We start from the raw sequence: 17,491 nt of genomic DNA on the forward strand, positions 1-17,491 counted from the left end.
GGTGGCGGAATGGAAGGAGAGAAAAATCGAAGAGGGAGAGAACGGCAGAAAATAAAGACTGGAAAGGAGAGGCTGAATATTAGAATACTTCCCTGGGAAGGTATTCTGAATTTTGATGAGCTGCCACCTTCCTCCACCACACCAAAAAAGTATACGGTTAGAAAGGAGTGTTCCCGGTGGGAGAAGAGCGGGTCCTATCAGCTCCCGCCCTCAGGCTGCAAAGGCTCAGCCCTACATAATTAATCTACCCCAGCACAGTATCCCGAAGTTAGGAAAGGGCAGAGGAGCAGCGGCTTCTCGCCCCCACCCCTCTCCAGAGGAGGGGCTCACGCTGCTTGTACTTCCCTCGCCCGAGAAGTCGCGGGAGAAAGAGGGCGTGGAGGGAAGCCGAGTTCCCCGCACACTCTCTGGCTGTGGAGGGTGTGGAGAAAGAAGGCCCTTACCTGGCTGAAAGCCTTCTTTTCTCTGCGCTGCTACCAGCCCTGCCGCGGGTCCTGGGCACTCTGCCTTGCGCACCTGTCGCGACTAAAGCTGCTGCACCTACAGCTCCTCTGGCCCCGCCCCGGTCCGACTCAGAGCCACGCCCCAGCCACGCCCACCGCCGCGGGAGCGCGCACGCCAGCCTGCCTCCTGCGCAACCTCGGGGCGAGCGTGCGCGCCGCCGACTGCGTACGCGGCCGTCCCGGGTGCCTGTGTTCCTCCGCGGTACACGGCGCTTGCGGTGCGAGAGGCGTGGCTCTGAGGGTCTCGTTTGTTTACTAATGATTTACTTTGATTTGCTTTTGTGCTTTGTCCTTAATCTCTCTCACTCAAAGTTACCAGTTTGACTCTGGAGCGACTGGTAGGTTTATTCTAAATTCAACTGTAGGCAAGCCGCCCGATTAAGTTCCTGGCGCTTTCGTAAGTGCTGTGTGGAGAGGGTGTTTTAGAGGAGACAATGTGGTGCAGTGAAAGAGCTATAAATTAATCCTGGCTCACCCATTTGACTTTGATCAAGTTGTTTCACCACAGGATATGAGTTTCCCCAAGTGAAATGAAGGAGTTGGACTAGGACAGGTGATTTCCAAGTTCTCCAACAGCTCTATACGTAATTATTCCTACCCTCAGGATAGGAGCTGTATCTTGCTGTGCGAAAGGTTTAGAGAACGTCCAGTGAGAGGCCTAGCTCTTGGCCTTTCTGATTCCAAATACGTGCTCTTGAGTCCGTGCGTTTCAATAAGTGCTCTTTGATAGTGTCCTTTCCCTTTCCTGTACCCTGAGGATAGTAGAATTTTAGGCGATAAGTTTTTGAGTTTTTTCAGAATGCATGCAACTGTATATACAAGTATTATAAAGGGCTGGTGGTGGAAAGCTTCTGTATTACACTTATTTTTGTTTAATTGTACTTTAGATGAAGGTTTACAGAACAAGTAGTTTCTCATTAAACAATTAGTACACATATTGTTTTATGACATTGGTTAACAACCACTCGACATGTCAACACTCTCCCTTCTCCACCGTGGGTTCCCTATTACCAGCTTTCCTGTCACCTCCTGCCTTCTGGTCCTTGTCCTTGGGCTGTTGTGCCCCATTAGTCTCGTTTTGTTTTATGGGGCTGTCTAATCTTTGGCTGAAGGGTGAACTTCAGGAGTAACTTCATTACTGAGATAAAAAGGTGTCCGGGAGCCATACTCTCGGGGTTTCTCCAGTCTCTGTCAGGCCAGTAAGTCTGGTCTTTTTATGTGAGTTAGAATTTTTTTCTACATTTTTCTCCAGCTCTGTCCGAGACCCTCTGTTGTGATCCCGGTCAGAGCGGTGAGTGGTGGTAGCTGGGCACCATCTAGTTGTACTGGACTCCGGTGAAGGCCATGGTAGTCGTGGTCCGTTAGTCCTTTGGACTACTCTTTCCCTTGTATCTTGTTTTCTTCATTCTCCATTGCTCCCAAAGCAGTGAGACCAGTAGAGTATCTTAGATGGCTGCTTACAGGCTTTTAAGACCCCAGATGCTACTCGCCAAGGTGGAATGTAGAACATTTTCTTTATAAACTATGTTATGCCAGTTGAGCTGGATGTTCCCTGAGACCATGGTCCCCGCAGCCCTCCGCCCAGCAATTCTGTCCCTCAGGGAATTTGGATGTGTCTATGGAGTTTCCATGACCTTTCCTTGTACAAGTTGTGCTGGCTTCCCAAGTATTGTGTACTGTCTTGCCTTTCACCAAAGTTACCACTTATCTATTGTCTATTTAGTATTCCACCCCTCCTATCCCTTGTAACCATAAAAGATTTTTTCTTTTTGTGTATTACACTTCTTAAAGCAGTTGAGGAAAGTTTTTGAGAACAGAAATTTCTAACAGCAAATGATGACCAGGCCAACCAGATGTTCCCTGCTTTCTTCAAATATCTAGCCTAGACTGATTTCTGGATAGGGACCTGGCATCAGAGGAGTCCTGTGGTTAAGCGCTGGGCTGCTAACAGAAAGATTGTCAGTTCCAAGCCCCCAGCCGTTCAATGGGAGAAGGATGTGGCAGTTTGCTTCTATAAAGATTTACAGCCCTGGAAACCCAATGGGGAGTTCTACTCCGTCCTACACAGTCACTAAGAGCCGCTATGAGTCAGAATCAAGATGGCTCTAGCAAAACTGACAGAGGACATGGGAATGTAAGAGAGCACGGACTATCAGTACAGAATCATAGTTCAGAAAACGCTTTCCCTTACATGTTGAGGTCCCTCAGTATAGATCTCTTTATTATTATTATTTTTATATCAAGGTAATAGGACCCTTTGGAGACTAAGAAACCTAACCTAGATTAGGGTTTTGGACCTAGATTTGAACCTTGACTCATCGTTTACCAACTTGACAAATAATTCGCTCTCCCAAATACCACTTAGTGCCTTTTTGAAAATAGAGGTAATAGTACGCTGCAGCTAGCTTTTAGTAGTTTACAGGGCAGATTGCCATATTTTCAGGAGTGTTGTGAGTCAATTGTTAAGCAGAGCTGTTATTAAAGATTAAGTTATATAAGCTTACAATTAAATAAATTACACTAAGAATGAAGGTAACAAATATTCAAAGCTCATCAGTTCATAATTTTTTTACTTCATTTTACCAATAACTCTGCTCTTGAGGTTATTTATGTCTATTGTATCTGTATAGTGGAAATACTATATAATGTGGTTTGCATGTCTTCACAATTCTATGCTCAGAGATGTCACATTGGTAGCATAAAATTGGCCATAGTAGGAGTATTTACACTCTGCAAATTAACAAATGTTACAAATCAGGGCTTGATTTATTGTTTTGTAGACTTTCTAGACCAAATGTCAGCAAATCTGTTCTGCAAATAGCCGTGTAGGAAATATTTTAGGCTTTGCAGGAGGTGAGGTCTCTGTCACAACTACTCAGCTCTTTCATTATAGCATGAAAGCAGCCGTAGACAATACATAAACAAATGGAGAAGACTGTTGCAGTAAAGCTTTATTTACAAAAACAGACAACCAAGCTGGTGGAGAAAATGTTAATAATGCAAATTAAACTCAAAAGTGTGTTGTCAGTGGTCTATACATTGTGAATAGCAAAAGATATTGAAGTTTTCTTCCAATATTCCAAAACTATTATTCTGTTTAGCAAAGAAGTTGCTCATGTCATTGTCAAATGAGTGAAGTTCCAACATACCTCTTTATTGTTTCACTTTTGTCTTAGTTGCTAAAGTAAATGAAAATATCAACTAACATTTATGTCTGAACTGCACACCTTTGGCAATGACGTGAGTGACTTTTTTGCTGAATCGAATAGTAATCAAGCATTTATTTATATTTACTTATAGTATGATTTTGTGACAGATTGTTGGAAAAAGAATTATCAAAACTGATAGTGGATTTTGCAAGAAATAGTAAGTCACACTAAAGGTACAGGTGTAAACTGAAAAACAAGGTAAGTATTTTAGATTAAAATTCATATTATGCCTGAAATCATATAAAAATCATTAACAAAAATTTTTGTTAACCTCCAAGTGATATTGTGAATTTTACTAACATAACAAAATTATTTTTCAGATTTTGATCCCTAAAATGCCAGTGTGGTAGAGGAATTTATTAAACTTTTTATATCTGAAGAAGGTAAAAACAGACACAGAAAATAATGACAGGAATGAAAATTGTGGGGCATCTAACCTAATGGAAACAAATTTCAAAATTGTTAAATGACCAGTCATTGAAGAAACATCAAGTTCATCAAAGGAAAAAGTAGGTAGTCTTGTGGTTCCATATTATTAGAAAGAAAAACAAACATTTATGTTTATAGAACAGAACAGATGCCTTGAAATAAAAGAATGTATATTAGGATGTAAGGATTGTTTGATAGTTAATCATTTAGGAGTGACAGCAGAAAAGACCATACTAAAATTCAAGTTTTGTTAGAAGAATCAACTAGTGACTCAATTTCTAATTTAGTGTATAATCTAATAAAAGTATTGATGCTATCATAAAAGGTTTTTTTTTTTTAGAAATTGATAGAAGTTTATTTAATATGCAGTTTGCAAATCGGGGTAACATTTTGAATTGTTATTAGGTGCCATCGATTCGGTTCTGACTCATAGTGACCCTATAGGACAGAGTAGAACTGCCCCCATGGGGTTTCCAAGGAGCAGCTGGTGGATTTGAACTGCCGAATTTTTGGTTAGCAGCGGAGCTCTTAACCATTACACCATCAGGGCTCCGACTTGTTTTTGACTATAGTGTCAAAATAATTTAAAGAAAAAAGTCTTTTACAGATTCTTATACTCCAGCTTATTGCAAGTAATTATACATTGTCATGGAAACCAGGTCAGAACAGTGTTTACATAATAACCCATGGACATGCAACATTTTCTCGAAGAACAATTCAGATAATTACTGGTTTACCATAAAACATAGTTCTAGTCTGACCTTTGGAGTTTCTGTTGTCGAACCGCACATAGATAATTCTTTAAAAGAGCACAATACCCAAGTCAAAACATTGTTCTACTAATTAATCTAGGCTACTGTTTTACTTAAACCAGTTTTCTCAAGGCTCAAGGTTCAAAGATCATCTCAGGGCAATAGCTCCAGTGGGTCACCTCAACCTCCATGGAATCCAGAAATCTGGATTCTATGAGAATTAAAAACTTAATTTCTCAGTTTCCCCCCTTTTAATCCCAGGATTCTGCTATAGAATCTTTGATCAAAAATGTTCAATAACGGCAGCCAAGCACCATCCAGTTCTCTTCAGGTCTCCTAGCAAAGGTGACATTTGTTAATGAAGACAATCAGACATGGAGTCTAGTTCCTTCTCCACCTGGCTCTCCTTTTTCTCTGCTGCTCCAGATGAATAGACACCAATTGTTGCACCTTGGATGGCCACTCACAAGCTTTTAAGACCCCAGACACTACACAATGAAGTAGGAGGTAGAAGAGAAACACAGTAAGAACAATATTAGGCCAATTGAATGAAATGCCCCGTGGAACCATGACCCTAAACCTTTGAACCAAGAAAACAAATCCCATGAGGTGTTTTGTTATACGTAAGCAGCATCAGTAACTTCTTTTTGTATCATAAAAGTTTTTAATACTGTTTATAGTTTAGTAAAATGTAATAGGCCTTTATCTGATAGTGAGCAGGACAATAGTATTAGAAGAATGGAGTAAATATAGGTAACGATTTACATAAATGATACAGAATAACAGAACATTGCAAAAGAAATTAATGAGGACATTTAAGGGTATTATAGAAGAGAATGCCAAATGTCATAATGATGAAACATCTACACTATTGAGGAAAAGCATATAGGAATTTATTGCCAGTGCACAGTTCAATCTGTTTCTATGCTGGTGACGGTATTTTTGTTTTAAAAAAATTGGTGTCAGCCACAACACAGTGTATTTCCAATACTTTATTGTCTACTTTAAATGAGTGTAGCTTTACTAATGAGTATTTGAAAGCAAACTTAATTGCATTTTGTTCAAATGATGCTTTTACAGTACTGGGAAGGAAGTCTGAAGTAGCTACAAAGTTGTTAGAAAATTTTCCTAAAGTCATCATTTGGCACAATTTAAATTATTGATTGCAGTTCAGTATCTGAAATAAGTCAATCATTTAAAAATATTCTGGATAAAATGTATTTACCACCAATCTAATAAAAATAAAACTGAACAAGATACCACCTCACCCCTATTAGAATGGCAATGATTTTAAAAAATGGAAAATAACAGGTTGGCAAGATTGTGGAGAAACTGGAAACTTCATCCATTGCTAGTAGGAATGTAAAATGGTATAGCCACTGTAGAAAACAGTTGGCAGTTCCTCAGAAAGTTGAACATAGAACTACTACCATATGACCCAGTGTTTTAGTTTCTTAGTGCTGCTGTAACAGAAATACTACAAGTGGGTGGTTTTATGAACAGAAATTTATTTTATCACAGTTTAGGAGGCTAGAAGTCGAAATTCAGGGAGCTGACTCTGGAGGAAGGCTTTCTGTCCTAGAAAAAAATCCTTATCTCAGCTTTTCTTCCTGAGTTCCTTGGTGATCTCTATGTGGCATTTGTGCTTGTTTGCTTCTGTGCTTAATCTGCTCCTTTTATATCTCAAAAGTGATTGGCTTAAAACACACCATACACTGCTATACCCTCATTAACATAACAAAGGAAACTCTATTCCCAGGGGTTAGGATTCTGACACATATTTTTTGGGACACAATTCAATCCATAACATCCAGCAATCCCAATCCTAGGATTATACCCAGAAGAAGTGAAGGCAGGAATGCAGACAGAAACCTGTATCCCAGTGTTTACTGCAGCACTTTTCACAATAGCCAAAAGGTGAAAAAACTGAAATATCAATCAACTGATGGATGGATGATCAAAATGTGTTATGTACAAACAATGGAATACTACTAAGTGGTAAATAAAAAATGAAGTCTTGATGCATGCCACAACGTGGATGAACCTTGAAAACGTCATGTTGAGCCAAGTAAGTCAGTTGCAAAAGTACAAGTATTGTATGATCTCACTTACGTGAAATAAGCAAATATATAGAAACCAAAAATTATTAGTGGTTACCAGGGGTGGGAGGAAGGAGTAAAGGGGGAGTTTTTGCTTAGGGGACATTGAGTTTATATTAATGGTGGTGGGATGATTTAGAAAAGGATAGTGAGAATGGTTGCACAACTTGAATGTAATCAGTGTCACTGAATTTCACATGTAGAAATTGTTGAGATGGCATATGTTTTGTTATGTATATTTCATCCACGATAAAATAAAAATAAAACTGAGCTAGAAACTGTAGCTAAAGAACTTAAAATTGTTAAAATTGGTCAAATACTGGGATCAAGGTGGGTGGTATGTGGTTTTTAAATTGCTACTTCTGTGTGGCACACGTATCCTGCATTATATGCATTTTTCTCATTCTTTTTATTCTGGCTTGACAAAGAGATTAATAACATTAATTTTATGCAAGACGTTGCTTTAATGATTGACATTCTTGAAGATTTTCGTTTCTTTCGATTTCATTGCAGTCAAGGCCTACTAGCATTCAGAAAGCACAAAAATTAATCAAATGCACCATAAAAGCTTTGAAAAATTTAAAGAGTAGTATTGGAAAGCCTGAATCTTAAACTGAAGATTTGATTAAGTCAGATAAAGACATCCCATTTAACAAAAACAGTTTAAAGCCCTGGGAATATGTTACTAAGAAATAATGAATTTACATCTTTTACTAAGCAGAAATGTTAAAAAAAAAAACATTGTTAATTCTTATTATTTATTACAATCATCTACTTTGTCTTATGAATATCTAACTTCACAGATAGCTGGTAGAAAAAAGTATCATTTAAGTGAAATTTTAAAACATGAAATTGATTTAAACGATCTTCAGGATTTTGTAGACAATAATGTAGAATCAAACAATGTTTCAATCTGTGCAACTATACAGAAAGCTTAGAAGATAGCACTATTGCAATCAGTAGTACAAAAGCTGAAAGAGGTTTCAGTTTAATCTAATTTATACAAGAGTTACAACTGGTAGTTTAATAATAGATCACGTATAAGATTTAATGACAATAAGTTTATTGAAAAAAGAGCAGATTGGGATTGCCAAATGATGGTTGAATTTCAACCATGGGTTGCCTATCAATATAAGAATTCAGCAAAAATCAACAAAAGCATCATGTGATCCGAGTTAATTGGCCTAATATTGTGCTTAGTGCTTCTGTTTTATTTCCCAGTTCATTTTGTAGTGCTGGGGTCTTAAAAGCTTGCAAACAGCCTTCTAAGGTATAATTGATCTCTGTATACCCAAAGCAACAGAGGAATAAGGAGAGTCAGAAATACCCATTGCCTTGAGTTGATTCTGGCTCATACTGACCCTACAGGACAGAGTAGAACTGCCCCATAGGGTTTCCAAGGCTGTAATCTTTACGTGAGCAGACAGCTACATCTTTCTTCCACCGAGTGGCTTGTGGGTTCAAACTTCCGACCTTTTGGTTAGCAGCCAAATGCTTAACCACTGCACCACCAGGGCTCCTCGAGTCATGAATAGAAGAAAGGAATGGAATGTGTGGCTAATTGCCTCTATGAACAACTGCCTCCTTTGCCATGAGACCAGAAGAACTGGATGGTGCCTGCTACCATTACTGAACATTTGACTCAAAGATTCTATAGAAGAATCCTTATCAAAAGGAGGGAAATGTAGAACAGAATTTCAAATTCTCATGGAATCTATACTTTCTGGAGCTATGGAAGCTGGATGAACCCCTAAAACTATTGCGCTGAGATAATCTTTAAACCTTATACCAAAAATATCCCCTGAAGTCATCTTAAAATCAAACAGCAGTTTAGCTTAATTATTAAATGTCTGTCTGCCTTGAGCATTAAGCTCTTTCAGGAACAACTCTATAGGACAGAGTAGAACTACCCCATAGAGTTTCCAAGGCTGTAATCTTTGTAAAAACAGACTGCCACATCTCTCTCCCGTGGAGCAGCTGGTGAGCTTGAACTGCCAACCTTCTGGTTAGCAGCTGAGCACTTTAACCACTGCATCACCAGGGATCCTTTAATAAATGATATTATTATTACCTGCACATGACAGTTCTCCAAAATCTTTACCCAAAAATTTACATATGTGTGTATGTGGTGTGTGTTTGTGCATATATATATATACATGTATAATATTTTAAGTAAGGGAAGCATTCTAGTAATGGAAGACTATATTTTATAAACTGCTGGTTATAGTTGATAAAGGCAGTAAGTGGACCAAGGTATATATGTGTATACAATTGAGATCATATTAGCAAGTCATAATTTAAATATCAGTGCTCATTACCCCCACCAACATAGGCAGAACCTCTATCCCTGTACCAAGTCCTGAACAAATGTTTCTAGGAATCTTCAAGGGATGTTTCACATTTGTTCCAAACAAATCAACTGCCATTCCTTTGTCATGAACCCCAGTGCTACTAAGTTCTGCTGCTCCTGTACCAGGCACAATGGCCTCTGCCAGTCCCTAGTTGCTCTACCTAACACTGGGTTCTCTGCTGGGTATGCTGATGTTCCATAGGCTCTGTTGGTTACCATTGTCCCCCCACAATTTCCATTGCTGTACTCTGTATTACCACAGATATTCTAGATACCTTGTATCATATCTGCCCAGTAGTTGCAAGGTGGAGGGTGCTTTTGCCTGCTGTTAGAAAGGTCCTGAAACAGTACTATCAGGGCAACAGTGTTTCACGAATTTCCGGGGAAAAACTCTTCATTTTCACTTAGCATTTCTTTCTCTCTCAAGGACCCAGTTATGTGCCCATTGGCCTGGACTGTGCACTCTGCACTGGATTCAGCTCATGGTTGTTTTCCTTTTTTGCAGTGGCTTCCTTAGGATGAGTTGTCTCCTAAGAGGCTCCTCAGGCCGTATGTACTTAGAGGTCTGACTATCCCAGTAATTGGCCAGACATGTTCAGTCATGTCTGAACCCCCAGCAGTGCAAAGGTCCCTTTCAAGACCCAGAGATGAGTCTTAACAGTCCTGTATTTGAGGCGCTACATTAATTTTTTCAAGAGGGCTTCCCCTATTGTGTAAGCTTCAGGCCTCAGAAAATGTTGGCTCTGCCTCCAACTATAGAGGAAAGCTAACTAAGGCCCTGGAAAGGGTCAGATTGCCTTGGGAGAATGTAAAGAGTAAGAACAACAGAGGCCTCATTATGTTACACGTAATTTTCCAGGATGCTAAATGGCATGACTGTTACTTTAAACTAGATGTAGAGAGGAATCGGAAAATCACCTTAAAAACCAAGAAAGGGTGAGTCATCATATAATATACTAAGGTTTAGTTGAAATGAAAAGCTTTATATGTGTATATTAACTAGGTTATGTAAATTTGCCTTTTGGGGTAGGCCCATAATGAGTCATTTTGATAACTGTATTTGAAAATTTTTTAGAAAAACTGCTTTTTCTAAATCCTAAGAAAGGAATGACAGTTTAAATAGAGAAGTTTTGTGGTTTTTATCTGAATACTTTTAGAATCACATATTTATCATATACAAACAAATACGGTAAAATATATGTTATATATAATACGTATATCAGATAATGTATCATTTATTTTTTGCCTTGGAAAATCTATTCTAGTTCAACCAGTGGCCAGTTTCCTCTTCTTCATTCTTAAAATTGTCAAGAAAGGGAAATCTTTAATACTAATGTCACGTGATCAGAAAACTCTTCCTTCTGTCTAATCTAGATTTCTCTTTCTCATGAAGGAAGAAGACCATTATTTTCAAAATCATTTTTATTGAGGTATGCCATACATAATTCATCAGTTTAAATTAATCAAGTTAAACTATACAGTCCAGTGTGTTTTTGACAAAAGTATACAGTCATATAACCACCATCACAATGCATATATAGAATATTTCCATCACCTCCAAAAGTTCCCTTGTGCCTCTTTGTCATCAGTCTCCTTCCCGAGCCCCTACCCCAGGCAGCGTCTGATCTGCTTTCTGCTTTTGTGTCTGTCTTCTTTTGCTTAGCATAATGTTTTTGAGATTATGCATCTTGTTATGTGTATCAGTAGCTTATTCCTTTTTAATGCTAAGTAATATATTCCATTGTATGGGCACATCAAAATTTGTTTATCCATTCACCAGTTGATGGACACTTGAGTTGTTTCTAGCTTGAGGATATTATGAATAAAGCTGCTGTGAATATTTGCATACCAGTTTCATTTGAACATTTGTTTTCATTTCTCTTGGGTAAATACTTAGGAGTGGGATTGCTGGGTTGTATAGTAATGTACATTTAATTTAAAAAAAACTACCAAACTCTTTTCCAAAGTAGCTGTACCATTTTACATTCCTACCAACAATATGTGAGAGTTCCATTTGCTCCCCATCAACAGTACTTGGTATTGTCTATCTTTTAAATTTTAGCCATTCTAGTGAGTGTGCCATGATATCTCATTGTGGTTTTAATTTTAATTTCCCTGATGACTAATGACGTTAAGCATTTTTTCATGTGCTTATTTGCCTTTCGTATATTTCTTTTGGTAGACTATCTGTTAGGATCTTTTGTTCATTTATTAATTCGACTATTTGTCTTCTTATTAAGTTGTTAATTGTTTATATAATCTGGATACAAGCCCCTTATCAGATATATGCTTTGAAAGTACTTTCTCCCAGTCTATGACTTGTCTCTTAATTTTTCTTAACAATGTTTTGCTGAAAGTAGAAGTTTTGAATTTTGATGAAGTTCAGTTTATCTTTTTTCTTCTCTTTTTATGGCTTGTGCTTTTTGTAACCTGTCTAAGAAATCTTTCTCTAACCCGAGAATACAAAGATTTTCTCCTGTTTTCTTTGGAAGTTTTATAGTTTGGGTACTTACATTTGGTCTGTGATTCATTTCATGTTAACTTATGGCATATGGTATGAGGTCAGGGTTAAGGTTTTTCCATATAGATACCCAGTCGTGTCAGCACCATTTGTTGAAAAGGCTCTCCTTTCCCCCATCGAATTACTCTGGCCCCTTTGTTGAAAATCAAATAAATATATTTGTGTGGATCTATTTTTGGATATTCTATTTCATTTAACTATGTGTTCATGATAATCTTTTTAGTGATGAAAATAATTTGTTTTTCTTTGGTAAAAAGTATTTTGAAGTTATTCTTGGATATTATGAAAAAGGGATGAATCTTATACATGTGAACAATTTACATTCTTCTCAAATATGTTACGTTAATAAACTAAAAGTGTGTGTGTGTATTAAAGGTATTTTCCCGTAAGTAATTTCTAAGGTTGTAGGTTATCATCATAGGGAATATACGTTTTTTATGTTTAAGGAGTTATTAAGCATCCCTTGTTTGCTTATAGCTTTCTTTTTTCAGAATATAGAAAAGGGAGTAAAATAAACTCTTGTCATGTGAAAAATCTTTAAAATAACCTCAGTTGTGTACTATTAAAGAAGAATGAAAAAATATTGAAAATTTCAAGAGGTAAAGCAAAATAAATTCTACTATTCTTTGAAAACAACAGTTAGCCACATAAATACCACAAATCCAGGAAGGGGATTTCCTGACTTCTGCTTCCAAGTAATTCCAATAAATGAAGGAGGAAGTGATTTTCCTTTTTAAAAAACTTATTGTTGGCAAGATTAGTGCACTTCCTTTCACTCTTTTAAGAATTTTAAATATATGTACACTAATATTCCTAAACTTCATAAACCTTTGGGATTTTGTCAGAGTCTTAAAATGCAGAATGTTAAATTGTTTCAGTAAAAAGTCTCTCTGTTGTGGAAATATTACAGAACCAGAGGAATGATGCCTTACCAAGGAGGGAAACACCCAGGCATAAACACTTGACTGGGAGGGATCCCTTGCTCTGATGGAATAAACATTCTCTTTGGCCTCAAAATGCATTTGAATTCCATCCCAATGATTTCTTAACCATGAGTCAGGAGGCAAGTTTCTTAGCTTCTGTAAGCCTCAACTTATTCCTTTGTGATAATAATACTTGAATGGTAGTCGTGTTATGAGGATTAAACTAAATGACACCTGGTACTCTGCTTAGCATATAGTACACGTTCAGTAATTGCTAGATCCCCTCCCCACTTCTCCCAGTCCTCTTTCATATAGGCTGAGAAGTTTTCCGGAGGCAAGTTGCATCCTCTGCAGCAGAAGCTGATCTGTTGGTTCTTCCTCATTATTTTTAGTAACAGATGGATAGAAGTTTGAAAATACTGGATAACAGGAGAACATCTGAGCTCAGGGAATCAGACTCTAGGATAAGAAACTAGTTCAGCAGGAAGTGTGCACTGTCAGCCCCTTAAGGATCATATGCTCAAGGTGTCCAGTCCTATCTCACATGTTTAATACCTCAAATGTCACTTGATGGTAGAAGACTCTCTAGGGAACTCTGTGAGAACAGTACCCAGCTGTAGTGGATGGCTGACCTGAGAGCACCTCTTAGTCTTTCTCTGTTCTTCTTTGTCCCCATGTAATTTAATTATGTCCTCTTTTACTGCAGCTTTTAAATTCAAAGACACTTATTATTAGTGTCTGTCACCTTAAATTACCAGATTCTAGCCCTCTTCACCTCCTCCCACCTTTATCCTGTGAAAGAGACAGTGGTGCTGCCTAATTTAAGTGGCTTCTGGTTCCTCCTCCCTACTCCCCAACACACCTCCCCTTTCACAATTAATTTTATTTCTAAAGGCAGGAAAAAAAATTTTTTAAACTCTCTGTTTATTGAGAAGATCATCATATTCCTATCAGCAAACAGCAGATTCTTAGTTATGTGTGCAAATATCTTAATGTACTTTTGGGATCCTGCAGAAAAATTGTTAAAATTTTTATTTTCAGAATGTCTGCTAAAACATAAAATAATCTTAGTCGATTAGACTGATCATGCTAATTTACAACTGTTTTTATCACTACTTCCACTTTATTGAGGAACAAAATAAAGAGTTGTTGTTGCAAGCTGTGGTCGAGTCAGCCCCTGACCCCATGCACAGCAGAATGAAACACTACTTGGACCTGCACCATCTCAGTGATTGGTTGTGGATCAGACCGTGGTGATCTGTAGAGTTTTCAATGGCTGAATTTTGGAAGTGGATTGCCAGGCCTTTCTCCCTAATCTGTCTTAGTCTGGAAGAACCTCTGAAACCTGTGCAATGTCATAGCAACATGTAAGCCTCCACTGACAGACAGATGGTAGCTGAGCATGAGGTACATTGCTGGGGACTGGAAACCAGGATGGGTTATTCAATAAAGAGTGTTAGGACAATTGGCTACTTATATAGAAAGTAGGAAATATTATCCCTACTTCACATCAAAATCAATTCTAGATATAGTGAAGTTCTAATATAAGCGGCATCACAAAGCAGAGTATAGAAGGGTTTGGAACCAGGGGCAATAACTCAATAATTGGCACAGTATGCTACAACATCTCCAACTTGGATTATTTACTGCACAGCTTCATTAGCTGGTTTATCTATGTCCTGTCTTATTCCTCCAGTCCATTCTTCATACCACTAAAATGCTCTAAAATGAAAATTTTATTGTTATTTTCCAGCTTAAAATCTTTCCATGGCTTCCCATTACCATTTGTATAAAAGCAAAGCCCTCAACATAGCCTGACTCCTGCTTGTGTCTCTAGCCTCATCTGTTAGTATTCTACCTTCACCACACCCCCCTGCAAGGTATGCTCCATCTCTTCTGAACTTCTTCAGTTCTTCAAGTACACAATGCTCTATCTAATCTCAGGACCTCTGTGTGGTAATCTCCTGAACCAGAATGTTTTTCCTTCCCCTACTTCGTTTGACTAATTCGTTTGACTAATTCCTTTTCATCATTCAGGTCCCAGCCTAAGAGTCATTCCTCTGGAAAACTTCTTCTCACACCCCAAGTTTGCGTTAGGAACCCCTTCTATAATCTCCCCTATTAGCCTGTAAATTTACTCATTATTATTGCGTTTATCATATTGTATGATAATTGCTTGTTTAATTGTTTCCCTCTGTCATGGATTGAATTGTGTCCCCCCAAAACGTATGTCAACTAAAAAAAGACCAGACTTACTGGCCTGACAGAGACTGGAGAAACCCTTAGAGTATGGCCCCCGGACACCCTTTTAGCTCAGTAATGAAGTCACTCCTGAGATTCACCCTTCAGCCAAAGATTAGACAGGCCCATAAAACAAAGTGAGACTGGAGGGGCACAGCAGCCAGCGGCAAGTACTAGAAGGCAGGAGGGGGCAGGAAAACTGGTAATAGGGAACCCAAGGTTGAGAAAGGAGAGTGTTGACATGTCATGGGGTTGTTAACCAATGTCATAAAACAATATGTGTACTAACTGTTTAATGAGAAGCTAGTTTGTTCTGTAAACCTTCATCTAAAGTTCAATTTAAAAAAAAAAGTATGTCAACTTGGTTAGTCCAAGAGGAAACTCATACCTCCAAACAGCAGCACCAGAAGCAGAGCACATCCTTTGGACCCAAGATTCCTGCGTTGAGAAGCTGCTAGACTAAGGGAAGATTGATAACAAGAACCTTCCCCCAGGGCCGATATAGAGAGAGAAAGTCTTCCCCTGGAGCTGGAGCCCTGAATTCAGACTTCTAGCCTCCTAGACTGTGAGATAATAAATTTCTCCTTGCTAAAGCCATCCACTTGTGGTATTTCTGCTAGAGCAGTACTAGATAACTAAGACACCCTCCACTATTTTCTTCCAATCCATGAGAGCAGGTAGGAATTGTTTCTTTATCTGATTGTTCACTGTTACATCATTAGAGTTTAGCACATGGTTGTATAGGCATTCAAATATTTATTAAATGAATTATTTATAATGCAATTTCCTCATTTTTTCTTAATAGGATTTTGAAGTATATGTACATTTTTATTATTATACCTATTGAAATATATTATTTCTAAAAATGTTTCCGTGATAGCAGAATCCACTAGAGCAGGAGTCAACAGACTTTCTGTAAAGGGTCAGCTAGTAAATATTTTAGGCTTTGTAGGCCATATACAGTCCTTGTCACTGCTGCTGCTGCTTCTCCTTTTTCTTCTGCTCTTGCTCTTCCTCCTCCTCCTCCTTTTTTACCTTATCCTCCTCCTCCTTTTACTTTACAACTTGTTAAAAATGTGAAAACTATTTTTAGCTCATACAAAACAGGCCATGGCTGGATTTGGCTTACAAGCCATAGGTTGCCAAACCCTGCACTAGAACATATAATTTGAGTTCTGTGGTTTTTGTTAAAATGAGCTCAGCGAATGATATAGCTCAGCCAATGTTAAATCATTAGTTGCTTATTGTAACCTGATGATGTAGATTGAATATTATTATTCCCATTTTAGAAACTGGAAATTAAAGCAAAAGATGTTAAATGACTTACCTAAGGCCATACTCTTTGCATAGTGGACCTCAGACTTGTTACTGTCTCATGTCATATGTGTTTTAAGTTGCTCCTAAAATAATCTATTTTTGTAAATAATAAGGGAAAAGTAGAGTAAAAGGAACTAAAAGATTTTGTTATTGTAATTGTGAAAAACATTATTCACTTTTTCCAGATGCTCAAGTTTAAGGAACACCCCAGAACTAGGCGCACTGGATAAGAGTGTTTGGATTGTGTTAAAGCATGTTGGAATAAAAACTTGCATAATGCCTTCCCCAGAAGTGAGAAAAGGTCAGTAATCTCATCCAGGCCATAGCCTGTGGGAACTGACCTCATCTGGAAAGCAAACTGTTTATTCCAATAATTTAAATGTGACAGAAGTTCATGATAATTGAGCTCTTGCAGTTGGCTGTAACTAGTGATCCACAGATTCTTTGTCCTGAAAGGAATCCCAAATGTGCTCAGTTTATCTGCTTTCACTGGGAGATTTTTTTTTTTATTAGATATTTTAGAGATGTATGATATTGTACTTTAGGGTTGCTTGACTGATTTTGTTTTTTAAGTACTAGACCACCCTAGGCTCTGCTAAACCTGTGTTTTTGTACAGTTGTTGTCAGGTTGTTGTTAGGTGCGGTTGAATTGGTTCCGATTCATAGGACCCCATAGACAGCAGAATGAAACACTGCCCAGTCCTATGCCAATTTCACAATCATGGCTATGTCTGAGCCCATTGTTGCAGCCAACTGTGTCAGTCCATCTCATTGAGGGTGTTTCTCTTTTTCACTCTGTACTTTCCCAAGCGTGATGTCCTTCTCCAGGGACTGGTTCCTCTTGATAATATGTCCAAAGTACTTGAGACGAAGTCTCTCCATCCTTGCTCCTAAGGAGCATTCTGGCTGTATTTTGTACAGTAGGTGAATAGAATTAGAACTATGAACTCCAGTGAGGTCATTTACATAGCAGAATTGGAAGCAGAGCTTCAGTTTCAACACTTTTATAAAATCGTACTTGAAATGCAGGTAGACCATATATATATATATTTTTTTTTTATTGTACTTCAGGTGAAGATTTACAGAACAAATAGTTTCCATTAAACAGTAGTACACATATTGTTATAACATTGGTTAACAACCCCAC

At 38.0% G+C, this 17,491-nt stretch overlaps 1 protein-coding gene across 1 annotated transcript in view; it reads right to left on the minus strand.

The window, feature by feature from the left end:
• Positions 1–540: 540 nt before the first annotated feature.
• The window catches only part of FAM186A (family with sequence similarity 186 member A), a 110,384-nt gene continuing 93,433 nt past the window's right edge, over positions 541–17,491 (minus strand). The window contains exon 10 of the mRNA XM_023742432.1: positions 541–715. Within this exon, the coding sequence (XP_023598200.1) occupies positions 541–715 (175 nt within the window). The remainder of the gene's footprint in view (positions 716–17,491) is intronic.

This window comes from Trichechus manatus, unplaced genomic scaffold (genome assembly GCF_000243295.1).
Source record: "Trichechus manatus latirostris isolate Lorelei unplaced genomic scaffold, TriManLat1.0 scaffold00209, whole genome shotgun sequence".
In the NCBI taxonomy this organism is placed as follows: domain Eukaryota; kingdom Metazoa; phylum Chordata; class Mammalia; order Sirenia; family Trichechidae; genus Trichechus; species Trichechus manatus.